A 13,382-nucleotide genomic window follows, 5' to 3' on the forward strand; every position below is an offset into this window, starting at 1 on the left:
CCCAAGCCTGGCGGCATAAATAAGTTTTTAAGTTCTTTCAAAAGGTGAGGAGGGTTGGGACAGTGCGAATCTCTGGGAGGGGGCTGTTTCCAGAGGGCCGGGGCCTCCACAGAAAAGGCTCTTCTCCTAGGCCCCGCCAGGCGACATTGTCACGCTGACGGGACCTGGAGAAGACCGACTCTGTGGGACCTGTCCAGACGCTGGGATTCATGCAGCAGAAGGCGGTTCTGTAGGTAATCTGGTCCCGTGCCATGTAGGGCTTTATAGGTCATAACCAAAACTTTGAATTGTGTTCGGAAACCAATTGGCAGCCAGCACAGTCCAAAGAGTGCTGGAAAGACATGGGCATACCTTGAAAGGCTCATGACAGCTCGCACAGCTGCATTTTGCACGATTTTATAGTTTCTGGACACTTTTCAGAGGTAGCCCCATGTAGAGAGCATTGCAGTAGTCGAACCTCGAGGTGATGAGGGCATGAGCGACTGTGAGCAGTGACTCCCGGTCCAGACAGGGCCGCAACTGGTGCACCAGGCAAACCTGGGCAAACGCCCCCCTCGCCACAGCCAAAAGATGATGGTCCAATGTCAGCTGTGGTTCAAGGAGGATGTCCAAGTTGCGGACCCTCTCTGAGGGGGTCAGAAGTCCCCCCCCCTCAGGGTGATGGACAGACGGATGGAAGTGTCCTTGGGAGACAGAACCCACAGCTGCTCGGTCTTGTCGCTGTTGAACTTGAGCCTGTTGACACCCTTCTTCTTCTTCTTCTTCTTCTTCTTCCTCTTCTTTTCTTTTTCTTCTTCTTCTTCTTCCTCTTGCTTCTCCTTCTCTTTCTCCTTCTTTTTCATCACCATCATCATCACCATCCTGCTATCCCAAGCTTATTTCCTTTCTGACTAAATTTCATAACCAAAAGGAAATAGCAGAAGGAACCTGTGCAAAACTGTACTTTTACACCATGGCTTTCTAAGGATTTCATTGGCTTTTCCCCACACTAGGTTTCCACTGTTTCCTTCTGAGATTTTTTTTTCTAACTAAAAATTTCTTAGTAAAAACGTTTGCATCTATACAATCTGTGAAAGAAGAAAACAGTCCTGTCCCAGGAACTTTACATTTGGGGGGAATGATGTGTCTCTAAATCTGTGAGATGTTCAGTCTGCTTCAATTTAATAGAAGTGAAATAGCTAGCACAAGGTTCCATTCCATCCATTGATCGATCCAGCCATCCTATCCATCCATCCATCCTTCTATCCATCCATCCTTTTATCCATCCTTCTAGCCATCCATCCTTCTAGCCATCCATCGAACCTTCTAGTTATCCTTCTATCCATCCTTCCATCCATCCATCCTTCTATTCATCCTTCTATCCATCTGTCCTTCCATCCTTCTAGCCATCCTTCTAGCCATCTATCCTTCCATCCATCCTCCTATCCATCCATCCATCCTTCCATCCATCCATCCTTCTATCCATCGATCCTTCTAGCCATCCTTCTAGCCATCCATCCATCCATCCTTCCATCCATCCAACCTTCTATTCATCCTTCCATCTATTCATCCTTCCATCCTTCTAGCCATCCATCCTTCAGCTTTCATGACTCACCTTGGTAAACAGGCGCCACCATTGCCAATGGCGCAGTTTGAGGTAGGCTGCACAGTTGCGTTGCATAACTTTGAGGGCGCTCATCTGTTGCTGCTTTTTCATGAAAGCTCTAGGAAATGAGGGGTGAAAGACCATCCATGAGTCTCATAATTACCATACTGACAATCATGTTTAGGAAGTTAAATGTGTCTGTGCAGGGACTACGACATCCCTTGCCTCTCTCCTTTACCAAAAGAAAAAGTCCATATAATTTACATTTTATACAGGCTGAAGATTTTAAAAAAAGTAAAGGGGAGAGGAAAGCCAATGGGGATACAATATAGGGAGTATTGAATCTACTATAGGTATTGCTTGATGTGAATGTACTGGAACATGCCTGACACGGTTATGACAGTTGTCCATCAGGTCACCCATATGAATGACTCTATTTTATGACATTTTTTGCAATGGTTATTTCCATCATTAAGGAAACCAATGCTTCAGCATGGTCCAGTTTTGCTGAAAATCAGAAGTAAATGCTGATTTTGCACAAAAAGATGTCATAAAACATGGTCATGTGACCTTAGGATGCTGCAAATGGCTGAAATGTGGACCAATTGCAGAGCACCTGACATGTAGTCACATGACAGAGGGGGTGTGGCCATCAGAACTTTGGAACCAGGTTACAATTACTCCCAGGGAGGTCTGTAATAAGTTGAAACACACACTAAATGACGAGTTGTGAAGTCACGGGCTATCTATAAATCTATCAATTATAGATTATTACAAAAGAGAATTTTGTCTTTTTAGGGGACAGTTCTATCATGCCTTCTTTAGGGAATCAGGCAAGTGGTGGTTTTCCTGATGCAACCAAACCTATATGCCAGCCACCTCACTTGAGGCAATTCCAGGCAGCTTACAATCATCCAGACTTCAAATATAGCAGTTTAATAGGCATAGCCAATGGTTAGAGCTTCTCCCTCCCCTCCCACAGCTATATACTTATGATGCTCATAGCTCAGTGCCCTATTTAAAAGATAATCAAATAACAAGGTAGGAAGAAGTCATTGTCTGAAAGTTTAGGAAAGTGGACTCCATCAGCATGGGCCCACAATAATAACATGATGTTCAACGTCAACAAGAGCAAAGTCCTTCACCTTGGTAAAAAAACACCCTAGACACACATACAGCCTGGGAGAAACCCCGCTTAGCAGTAGTGACTGTGAAAGAGATCTTGGAGTCTTGGTGGATAATCAACTAAACATGAGCCAGCAATGTGCAGCAGCGGCCAAAAAAGCCAACACTATCCTAAGCTGCATCAACAGGGGGATACACTCCAAGACCAGGGAAGTATTAATACCACTCTACTATGCCCTGGTCAGACCACATCTGGAGTACTGCATCCAGTTCTGGTCACCACTCCTCAAAAGAGACATTGAAACTCTGGAGAAGGTGCAGAAAAGAGCAACCAAAATGATTAGGAGACTTGAAACCAAGACTTACGAAGAGAGATTGTGGGAACTGGGCATGGATAGCCTAGAGAAAAGGAGGGCCAGAGGGGGCATGATAGCTGTATATAGGTATATGAGGGGTTGCCACAGAGAGGAGGGGGCCACTCTATCCTCCAGAGCACCAGAGGGCCAGACAAGGAACAACGGCTGGAAGCTGACCAAGGAGAGGTTTAACCTAGAAATAAGGAAGAACTTCCTGATGGTCAGAGCAATCAGCCAGTGGAACAACCTGCCTGTGGAGGTTGTGAATTCCCCAACTCTGGACACTTTCAAGAGTAGACTGGACTGCCATTTGGCTGGGGTTCTTTAGGATTCCTGCTCAGGCAGGGGGTTGGACTTGATGACCTGCATGGTCCCTTTCAACCTTAACAATTAATCAATCAATCAATCAATCAATCAATTAAAAAAAAACCCATCTCTGGCATATTTAAGAATATTTGGAAGCTTTGTGTGGGCGCATATTCTCAAGGCAGTTAGAAGAAAGGGGCAACCAAAGGCTAGAAAGCTCAGGTTTATGGGCTATGAGTCAGGCGCGAAAAGGTATCACTTTAGTGATGGGAGCAAGGGAGTAGTGATTTCCAGGTCTGTTAGTTCTGCAGAGCAAAATTGAAAAGGAATTGATGCAGATTTATGGAATGATTCACTTAGTGATAGGGATCCGCTTAGTGATGCTTAGTAACTCACTTAGTGATGGTCAGTGTTGAGGGAGGAGCTACAGATAAAGCTATTTCCCCCAAATTGGCCTTCCGGAAAGCCCTAAAGACCTGGCTTTTGCAACAGGTCCAGAGCCATTAACCTTGGGGGGCAGGGTTATTGGCGAGGTCAGCCCATGAATGTATGCATGGTATATTTGTGTGTATGTTTGGTTTTTAATAAGGGTTTCTTAATTATTTTAATATTAGATTTGTCATATGCTGTTTTATTATTGTTGTTAGCTGCCCTGAGTCTATGGAGAGGGGCGGCATACAAATCTAATTAATTAATTAATTAATTAATAAAACAAACAAACAAAAATTGGGAAGTCTAATTTAGATATGATGCCATGTTTTTAGATCCAGAACATAATTCAAACCAGTCCCTGCTCACTTGCGAGCTAGATATCCCCTGGCCGCTGCCTGGAAAGACACGATTATATCTGTAATCTTCAGATCACGTTCCTCTTCCAGGTGAGCCAAAACGCCAGCCCGGAAGAAGATCTTGCTCTGGCCAATGCGGTAGAGATTAGGGTCCAGCTCCAAAGCCTTGATCTGGAATGGGAAAAAGAGCAGAAGAACAGAAGAAGATGAGGCACTCACTCAAACCACTCGGGGAGTGAACTTGTTTTAGCCCAGGTTGCCGTGACGGTTCTAACAAGCCAACCTCACACATACCATACGATCACAGGCCTGTTTTCCATCCATGAAGCCTTTGGGAATGGCATTTGGTGTCAGGATCTCGTATCTGTTGAGGAACATGAGAATACAGTGTTCCCTCGATTTTAGCGAGGGATGCGTTCCGAGACCGCCCGCGAAAGTCGAATTTCCGTGAAGTAGAGATGCGGAAGTAAATACACCATTTTTGGCTATGGACAGTATCACAAGCCTTCCCTTAACACTTTAAACCCCTAAATTACCATTTCCTATTCCCTTAACAACCATTTACTCACCATTATTACTGGTACTCACCACTGAATAAGACACTTAGTGATCCTGATATTTATAAACATAATTATTTATTAACAATAATTATTTTTTTGTTATTTATTTGCAAAAATTATTAGTTTGGCAATGACATATGATGTCATCGGGCGGGGAAAACCGTGGTATAGAAAAAAACCGCAAAGTATTTTTTTTGTTAATATTTTTTGAAAAAACGTGATATAGGCTATTTGCGAAGTTTGAACCCATGAAAATCGAGGGAACACTGTAAAACAATATCACTTTTCAACTTTAGCCCCACTGCATCAATTCATTTCTATTCCTTGGGTTTTTAATTTCATGTTTCCCACAGATTTGAGCAGTTCGTCTTACATTTTAACAGTCACAACAACTACCATGATTAGGCCGAGAGGAAACAACTCTGTCAGGGAGTTTGGACTTCAATCTCTCTTTCCCTGGTCTTAATCCAATATTTTAAACCCTTCACACAACAAAATATGAGATACTCAGGCCTGAGTATCATCAAATGCAAGTCACAAGTGACATCTCCAAACTAGGCTAGATGAAGATTTTACTGAAAGAGTAGTAGATCCTTGGAACAAACTTCCAGCAGACGTGGTAGATAAATCCATAGTAACTGAATTTAAACATGCCTGGGATAAACATATATCCATCCTAAGATAAAATACAGAAAATAGTATAAGGGCAGACTAGATGGACCAGGAGGTCTTTTTCTGCAGTCAGACTTCGATGTTTCTATGTTTCTAAGATAAGATCCTAAAAGACCGAGAACTGTTTTGGTCTTCCTGCATATGTCCCCTTTTGCCGAGGATCTATCAGACGGAGTGGCTGTGGGTTTTGCCTCCCAAAGACAATTCTAACTGTCCGTCCATCACTCTGGGGGGGGGGATTACTGACCCCCTCAGAGAGGGTCCGCAACTTGGGAGTCCTCCTCGATCCACAGCTAACATTAGAGAACCATCTTTCAGCTGTGGCGAGGAGGGCGTTTGCCCAGGTTCGCCTGGTGCACCAGTTGCGGCCCTATTTGGACCGGGAGTCACTGCTCACAGTCACTCATGCCCTCATCACCTCGAGGCTCGACTACTGTAACGCTCTCTACATGGGGCTACCTTTGAAGAGTGTTTGGAAACTTCAGATCGTGCAGAATGCAGCTGCGAGAGCAATCATGGGCTTCCCTAGGTATGCCCATGTTACTCCAACACTCAGCAGTCTGCATTGGTTTCCGATCAGTTTCCGGTCACAATTCAAAGTGTTGGTTATGACCTATAAAGCCTTTCATGGCACCGGACCAGGATATTTGCGAGACTGCCTTCTGCATCACAAACCCCAGCGGCCGGTTAGGTCCCACAGAGTTGGCCTTCTCCGGTTCCCGTCGACTAAACAATGTCATCTGGCGGGACCCAGGGGAAGAGCCTTCTCTGTGGTGGCCCCGACCCTCTGGAACCAGCTCTCCCCAGGGATCAGAACTGCCCCCACCCTCCTCGCCTTTCGTAAACTTCTTAAAACCCACCTCTGCCATCAGGCATGGGGGAACTGAGACATCCCCCCACCTTGCCTGTGTAGCTGTATGTATGATATGTTTGTGTGTATGCTTTTTAAAAAATATACAGTACTGGGGTTTTTAGGGTTTTTAATGTAAAATTCTTATTTTAAACTTTAATATTAGATTTGTTACTGTATATTGTTTTTTATCACTGCTGTGAGCCGCCCCGAGTTTACAAATCTAATAAATAATAATAATAATAATAATAAATAAATAAATAAATAAATAAATAAAAATGGCGTACCTTTGGCGGAATTCCTGAAAGATTATGCGATTGGGGAATCCCTGGCGGCAGATGCGGATTCCCTCAAGGACTCCGTTGCAACGCAGCTGGTCCAGTACAAGATGCGGTTCCAGTTTGCCAGCCTGTAATAGTTGTCAAGGGAAGGAATGTGTGAGAAAAGGAACCACAACAGGATTTGTCCTTGAAGAATCTGGACGGGAATTCCCCAGCACTCGAAAGTCGGCCACTGACAATATCGCTTCTGATTTTTCTTATTTCTTTTTCACATTTATTGTCACCTTTTTTGCAGATAGCTCAAGGCACACTGCTCACATTCATAACAATTTTGTGAGATTAATGAGGCTGAAGATACATGGCTGATTAATTCTGTAAAGCGCCACGGCTGAGTGAGAATTCGGCCCTAGGCTTCCTTTGATTCAAATTCAATATTCTCATATTATATCACCTTCATTCTTTTACGCTCAAAGGACATATGCAATAGTTTTCAATATGAGACACATTTATCTTCCTCATAATTTCCCTCATACGATCAGGCTGACTAACTATTTCACCTTCAAGATATTCTTCTCACTGCGAAGAGTGGTGAGTAATAGGTAGTCTTTGATTTACAACAGGTTACTTAATTACTGAACTTACAACAGACTTCTTGGGGGAGAGAAGGGACATTTACAGTTGTCATGTAGATGGTTGAGTGGTTCAGGGTGGGGAATTTGTAGTGGGTGGGACATTTATTCTATTTTTTATTCTATTTTTTATTCTATTTTTAAATTTACCTATTCTGATTTTATGTATGGTGGGACTGGTCTGTGGGTGTCACACGACTTTCGTTGCCAATGACAATTCGTTGTTTTTGACAATGACAATAATTTTTTTTTATTATTATCATTATCATTATTATCATTATCATTATCATTGTCATTGTCATTGTCATTATTATTATTACAATCCAGTTTCAAAGTTCCAACAGCCATCTCCCCTTCAAGTAGTTGGCAACAAGCCTGCATGGACAGCCGTTTGCCATATTTTGTGGTCACATGACCCCGTTCTATAACAGTTCTGCTGAAATCCAGCATTTACTTCCAATTTTCAGCAAAACTGCCCCTTAACATACCATTAAGAACATAAGAACACAAGAAGAGCCATGCTGAATCAGGCCAAAGCCCATGGAGTCCAGCATTCTGCATCACATAGTGGCCCACCAATTGTCCATGGGGATCTTCAGCAGAAAGAGAAAGCAAGACCCTCCCTTTCCCCTGGCCCCCAACAAATGGTACTCAAGGGAATCCTGGCTGCCTCAACCAACATAGGACATCCGTTTCAATAACCACCGATACACTTGGCATCCATGAGTCTGTCTAATCCTCCCTTGAAACTATCAAGGCTGACAGCTGTCATGGCCTCTTCTGGAAGTGAATTCCATAAACCAACAACCCTCTGGGTGAAGAAATATTTCCCTTGATTTGTCCTCACTTTCTTACCATTGACTGGGTTAACACTGCATTCACTTAATTGCCACTACAAAAAAGCTCAGGAAATTGTGTCTGTCATTTGGGTGACTTGTTTTATGCTTGTCATAACTTACAACTGTGATGGGCAGGTGCCATTATGATTGTAAGTCGAGGATTATCTGTATTCCTCTGTTACATAGATATGTGAAGATTTTTCTTGGTTAAGATATGGTGTTGTTAGTTCAGGGGTGGCCAATTAATTTTCCAAGGGGCACCTGAGAAACCAGGACTGCTGTGGACCAATAGGGTTGTGAACGTAGATAAGCAGGCAAGCACACACATACATAAAGTCTGCGGAGTCTACAGAGAGGGGCGGCATACAAATCCAATAAATTATTATTATTATTATTATTATTATTATTATTATTATTATTATTATTATTATTAAATGGGGGGGGGAATCATTTCCAAATTAAAGAAATTCACATGGGCTAGACAGGGGCAGCAATAAAATGTCTGTGTTACCTACTGACTAGCAATACTGCTAGTCCATAACACTTCTAAAAGTGAGGACAATTAACTAATGGAACAGATTGCCTTCAGAAATCGTGGGCACTCCATCGTTGGAGGCTTCTAAGAAGATACTAGACAGTCATTTATCTGAAATGGTAGAGGTCAGTGATGGCGAACCGATGGCACATGGAGACATATTTGCCATTGCCCGTTGCTCAATTCCAGAGCTGATTTTCAGTTGGTCCTTCCCACACCGCCCCTCCCCTCCCAGGAATTTCCAAGCAGCCCGTTTTGGATGCCAGGTAAGTACACGGCTCACACAGAGGCTCTGGAGGGTGTTTTCGGCCTTCGGAGGGCCACACTCACCCTCTCCAGGCTCCAAGAAAGCCTCTGGAGCCTGGGGAGGGTGGAAATTGGGCCTACCGGGCCCCCTGGAAGTCAGGAAATAGGCTATTTCCGGCCTCCGGAGGGCCTCTGGGGGATGGATGAGGCTGTTTTCAACCTCCCTAAGCTCCAGGAAAGCCTTTGGAACCTGGGGAGGGCAAAAAACGTGCCTACCAGAAGTAGGGAAACAAGCCATTTTTGGCCTCTGAAAGTTTCAGGGAGGCCTGCTAGGCCCAAAACGAGGTGTGTGAGGATCGTGCGCACATGGATGAGAGAGTGTGGGGGGTTGCAGATGCATGCACAGAAGCAGGGCAGGGCAGCATGGGGGGATCACATGCGCAGGGGTTGGGGCACATGGGGGCATGGAATTATGGGCGTGGGCTCATATGCGCACTTTCAGCATCCAAGGAATAAGAGATTTGCCCTCACTGGCATAGGTTGTTCTGCTTGAGCAGGGGGATGGATTAGAAGACCTCCAAGATCCTTTCCAACCTATTCTATTCTATTCTATTCTATTCCTATTTCTATTCTAATTCTATTCTACTCTACTCTATTCTAATGAATCCCAGCGACCAGTGAGGTCCCACTGAGTTGGTCTCCTTAGGGTCCCGTCGACCAAACAATGTCGGCTAGTGGGACCTAGGGGAAGAGCCTTCTTTGTGGGGGGCCCAGCCCTCTGGAATCAGCTCCCCCCAGAGATTTGTACTGCCCCTACCCCCCTCGCCTTTCGAAAGAGTTTAAAAACTCATCTTTGCTGCCAGGTCTGGGGTTCCTTAGATCTTCCCCCCTGACCAATGAATGCTTTAGTTTGATTGTTGAATGAATGATATTGATAGTTTTTTCATTAGAATTTTAAAGATTGTTTTTTAATGTATTAATTGGATTGTTATTATTGTTTCTTGTTTTTCTGTACATGCTCTGAGCTGTCCCGAGTCCTCGGAGAGGGGCGGCATACAAATCCAATTAAATCTAAATCTAAATCTAAATCTATTCTACTCTACCATTCCATCCCTATCCCTATTCTACTATAACTTTTGGATGTATGGGGTCGCTAAAGGTGACATGATAGTAGTTTTTCAATATCTAAGAGGTAGACACAAAGAAGAGAGGATCACAGCACCTGAAGGTAGGACAAGAAGCAATGGATGGAAACTAATCGAAGAGAGATTCAACCTGAAAATAAGGAAAAATCTGTGACAATTAGAACAACCAATCAGTGGAAGAGCCTTCAGAGGTTCTGGGCACTCCATCACTGGAGATTTTTAGGAAGAGATTGGACAGCCATTTGTCTGAAATGGTATACGGTCTCCTACTTGAGCAGGGGGTTGGACTACTAGAATAATGTTTCCCAACCTTGGCAACTTGAAGATATCTGGACTTCAACTCCCAGAATTCCCCAGCCAGCGAATGCTGGCTGGGGAATTCTGGGAGTTGAAGTCCAGATATCTCCAAGTTGCCAAGGTTGGGAAACACTGGACTAGAAGACCTCCAAGGTCCCTTCCAACTCTGTTATTCTGTATCTTAATCAAGAAAAAGCCTTCACATGTTTGTGTACCAGGGGAGACCTTAAGGTCTTTTGATATCACCTCGAGGCTCAACTACTGTAATTCTCTCTACATGGGGCTACCTTTGAAAAGTGTTTGGAAACTTCAGATCGTGCAGAATGCAGCTGCGAGAGCAATCATGGGCTTCCCTAAATATGCCCATGTCACACCAACATTCCGCAGTCTGCATTGGTTGCTGATCAGTTTCCGGTCACAATTCAAACTGTTGGTTATGACCTATAAAGCCCTTCATGGCACCCGGCCAGATTATCTCCGGGACCGCCTTCTGCCGCAGGAATCCCAGCGACCAGTTAAGTCCCACAGAGTGGGCCTTCTCCAGGTCCCGTCAACTAAACAATGTCGTTTGGCGGGACCCAGGGGAAGAGCCTTCTCTGTGGCGGCCCTGGCCCTCTGGAACCAACTCCCCCCAGAGATTAGAATAGCCCCCACCCTCCTTGCCTTTCGTAAGCTCCTCAAAACCCACCTCTGCCGTCAGGCATGGGGGAGCTGAGATATTCTTTCCCCCTAGGCTTCTACAATTTATGCATGGTATGTTTGTATGTATGATTGGTTTTATAACAAGGGTTTTTAGCTGTTTTAGTATTGGATTTTTACATGCTGTTTTTGTCACAGTTGTTAGCCGCCCCGAGTCCATGGAGAGGGGCGGCATACAAATCCAGTCAATCAATCAATCAATCAATCAATTAATCAATAAATAAATAAATAGGAGCAGACAATATCTTTCATGGCTTCCTTTATACAACGAACGAATGAATCCCAACCCTCACTTACTCTTTTTTCGTGGTTGGGTATGATGCACCGCACAAAGTTGGGATTGGTGTTGCGCAAGGTTGACATAAGTTTGGAGAGAGACTCTTTATACAGCTGTCCTACAGTCCGGAACATCCCTTTCTTGGTCTTGTAGGAGGCGCCAAAGGCCAGGTCTCCCATCCCGCTTACTTGGTCCAAACCCACAATCCGATCCACTAGGGAGAAGGAAAAAGGGCTTTTGATCTCTCTCTCTGTCCTACTCCCCATGTCGAAATTCCAAAAAACATGAATATTGTATTATTATTATTATTATTATTATTATTATTATTATTATTATTAATTAGATTTGTATGCCGCCCCTCTCCGGAGACTCGGGGCAGCTCACAACAATAATAAAAACAATATTCCAGCAAAAACAAATCTAATATTAAAAAGCACATAAAACCCTATCATATTTTAAAAAGCAAACAACATATACATACCCAAACATAAATAATAATAATAAAAAAGTAAATATACATCTATGGCAGTTATCCTGTGAGGAGCAGAAGTTTTCCAATTATCAAAACTATATTGCATTTAAAACTGAAGGACTAAGATAGGATATGTTAATAGCTTGGGTTGAGGAACATTCCCAGTACTCCTTTGCAACTTCCAGAATGATAAAATACAGGAAATAGTATAAGGGCAGACTAGATGGACCATGAGGTCTTTTTCTACCATCAATCTTCTATGTTTCTATGAATGAAAAGATTGGAGTGTTTAGAGCAGTGTTTTTCAATCTTGGCAAAATTTAAGAACGCTACACTTGATCTTAGCAAAAATGTCAGAAAGTGATGGCAGCTTTAAGATGTGTGAACTTCAACTCCCAGAATTCCCCAGGTAGTTTTGTTAACTGGGGAATTCTGGGAGTTGAAGTCCATGCATCTTAAAGTTGCCAAGGGTGGGAAATACTGGTTTAAAGCGTCAGGCACCCCGTAAGAACTACAAATATCTAAAATTTTAGCCAAAAATATTGGTGCTACCCATTTTGGTGATATCAAAACATTCCCAGTTGTAACCTCTTCCTTTTAGGGATTTCTTTTTTTAAAGTACAGTTTAAAAACTCTACCTAAACACGCCTCTACTTACGAACTTTTCTAGATAAGAACCGGAAGTTCAAGACTTTTTTTGGCTCTTTTCAAGAACCATTTTCCACTTGCAAACCTGAGCCTCCGAAACTGTAACTGGAAAAGGCAGGGAGAAGCCTCTGTGGGGCCTCTCTAGGAATCTCCTTGGAGGAAATAGGGATGGAAAAGGTGGGGAGAAGTCTCCATGGGGCCCCTCTAGGAATCTCCTGGGAGGAAACAGGGCCTCCACCCTCCCTGTGGTTTCTCCAATCGCATGCATTATTTGCTTTTACATTGATTCCTATGGGAAAAAATTGCTTCTTCTTACAAACTTTTCTACCTAAGAACCTGGTCACGGAACGAATTAAGTTTGTAAGTAGAGGTCCCACTGTATGGTCCAGTCCTGCAGGATTCCCATTAAAAGCTCCTTTAAAATTTTGGATAGACACCTACTTACCTGTCTCCATTTCTGAAGCCACTCAATTTAAATTGTAAGCAGCATAAAAAGTATCACGTTATAAATATTATTCAGCAATAAGGAATAGTACCTGGTTCTCTCAGTCGTACCTGGTTCTTAGCACTAATAAAACATTAATCTGGCACTGCACGCGCAATTGCTATTTTCATTTTGCACTACCAGGTTACAGGATATTGTATATTTTTTGTGTGTTTATGACTTACCAAAAGAGCAATGAGTAGACAAAGCCTTCCCCCATGATTTAAGAAATCACATGATCAAACTTTCTCCAGTAGGAAAAACAAGGAATAAACATTGGGAAACATGGCAAGATTGCAGGTAGTCTTCGACTTATGGCCATTTGTTTAATGACCAGAGTGACTAAGGCATTGGAAAGAGCGACTTACAATCTCATGCTTACAACCTTTGCAACATTCCCATGATCACATGACCCAAATTCAGGCACTTGGCAACTGGCATATGTTTATGTCCCAGGGTCATGATAATTACATGATCCCAATGTACTGGGAAGCTGGATTTGTTTAATGACCACTTAACAACTGCAATGATTCAGTTAACAACTGTGGCAAAAAAAGGTTGTAAAAATTGGGTGCAATTCATTTAAAA

General features: G+C 43.3%; 1 protein-coding gene across 3 annotated transcripts in view; it reads right to left on the bottom strand.

Moving 5' to 3' along the window:
* Positions 1–13,382, bottom strand: part of LOC139153523 (myosin-10-like) — a 119,214-nt gene that overhangs the window by 46,351 nt on the left and 59,481 nt on the right. For all 3 annotated transcript variants that reach the window (XM_070727553.1, XM_070727552.1, XM_070727551.1), the window contains 5 exons: positions 11,211–11,404; positions 6,530–6,651; positions 4,455–4,524; positions 4,171–4,331; positions 1,595–1,703 (listed from right to left, as the gene is read on the bottom strand). In XM_070727553.1, coding sequence (XP_070583654.1) covers positions 1,595–1,703; positions 4,171–4,331; positions 4,455–4,524; positions 6,530–6,651; positions 11,211–11,404 — 656 coding nt within the window. The remainder of the gene's footprint in view (positions 1–1,594; positions 1,704–4,170; positions 4,332–4,454; positions 4,525–6,529; positions 6,652–11,210; positions 11,405–13,382) is intronic.

The sequence above is a fragment of the Erythrolamprus reginae genome, chromosome Z (assembly GCF_031021105.1).
Source record: "Erythrolamprus reginae isolate rEryReg1 chromosome Z, rEryReg1.hap1, whole genome shotgun sequence".
Classification (NCBI taxonomy): Eukaryota; Metazoa; Chordata; class Lepidosauria; order Squamata; family Dipsadidae; genus Erythrolamprus; species Erythrolamprus reginae.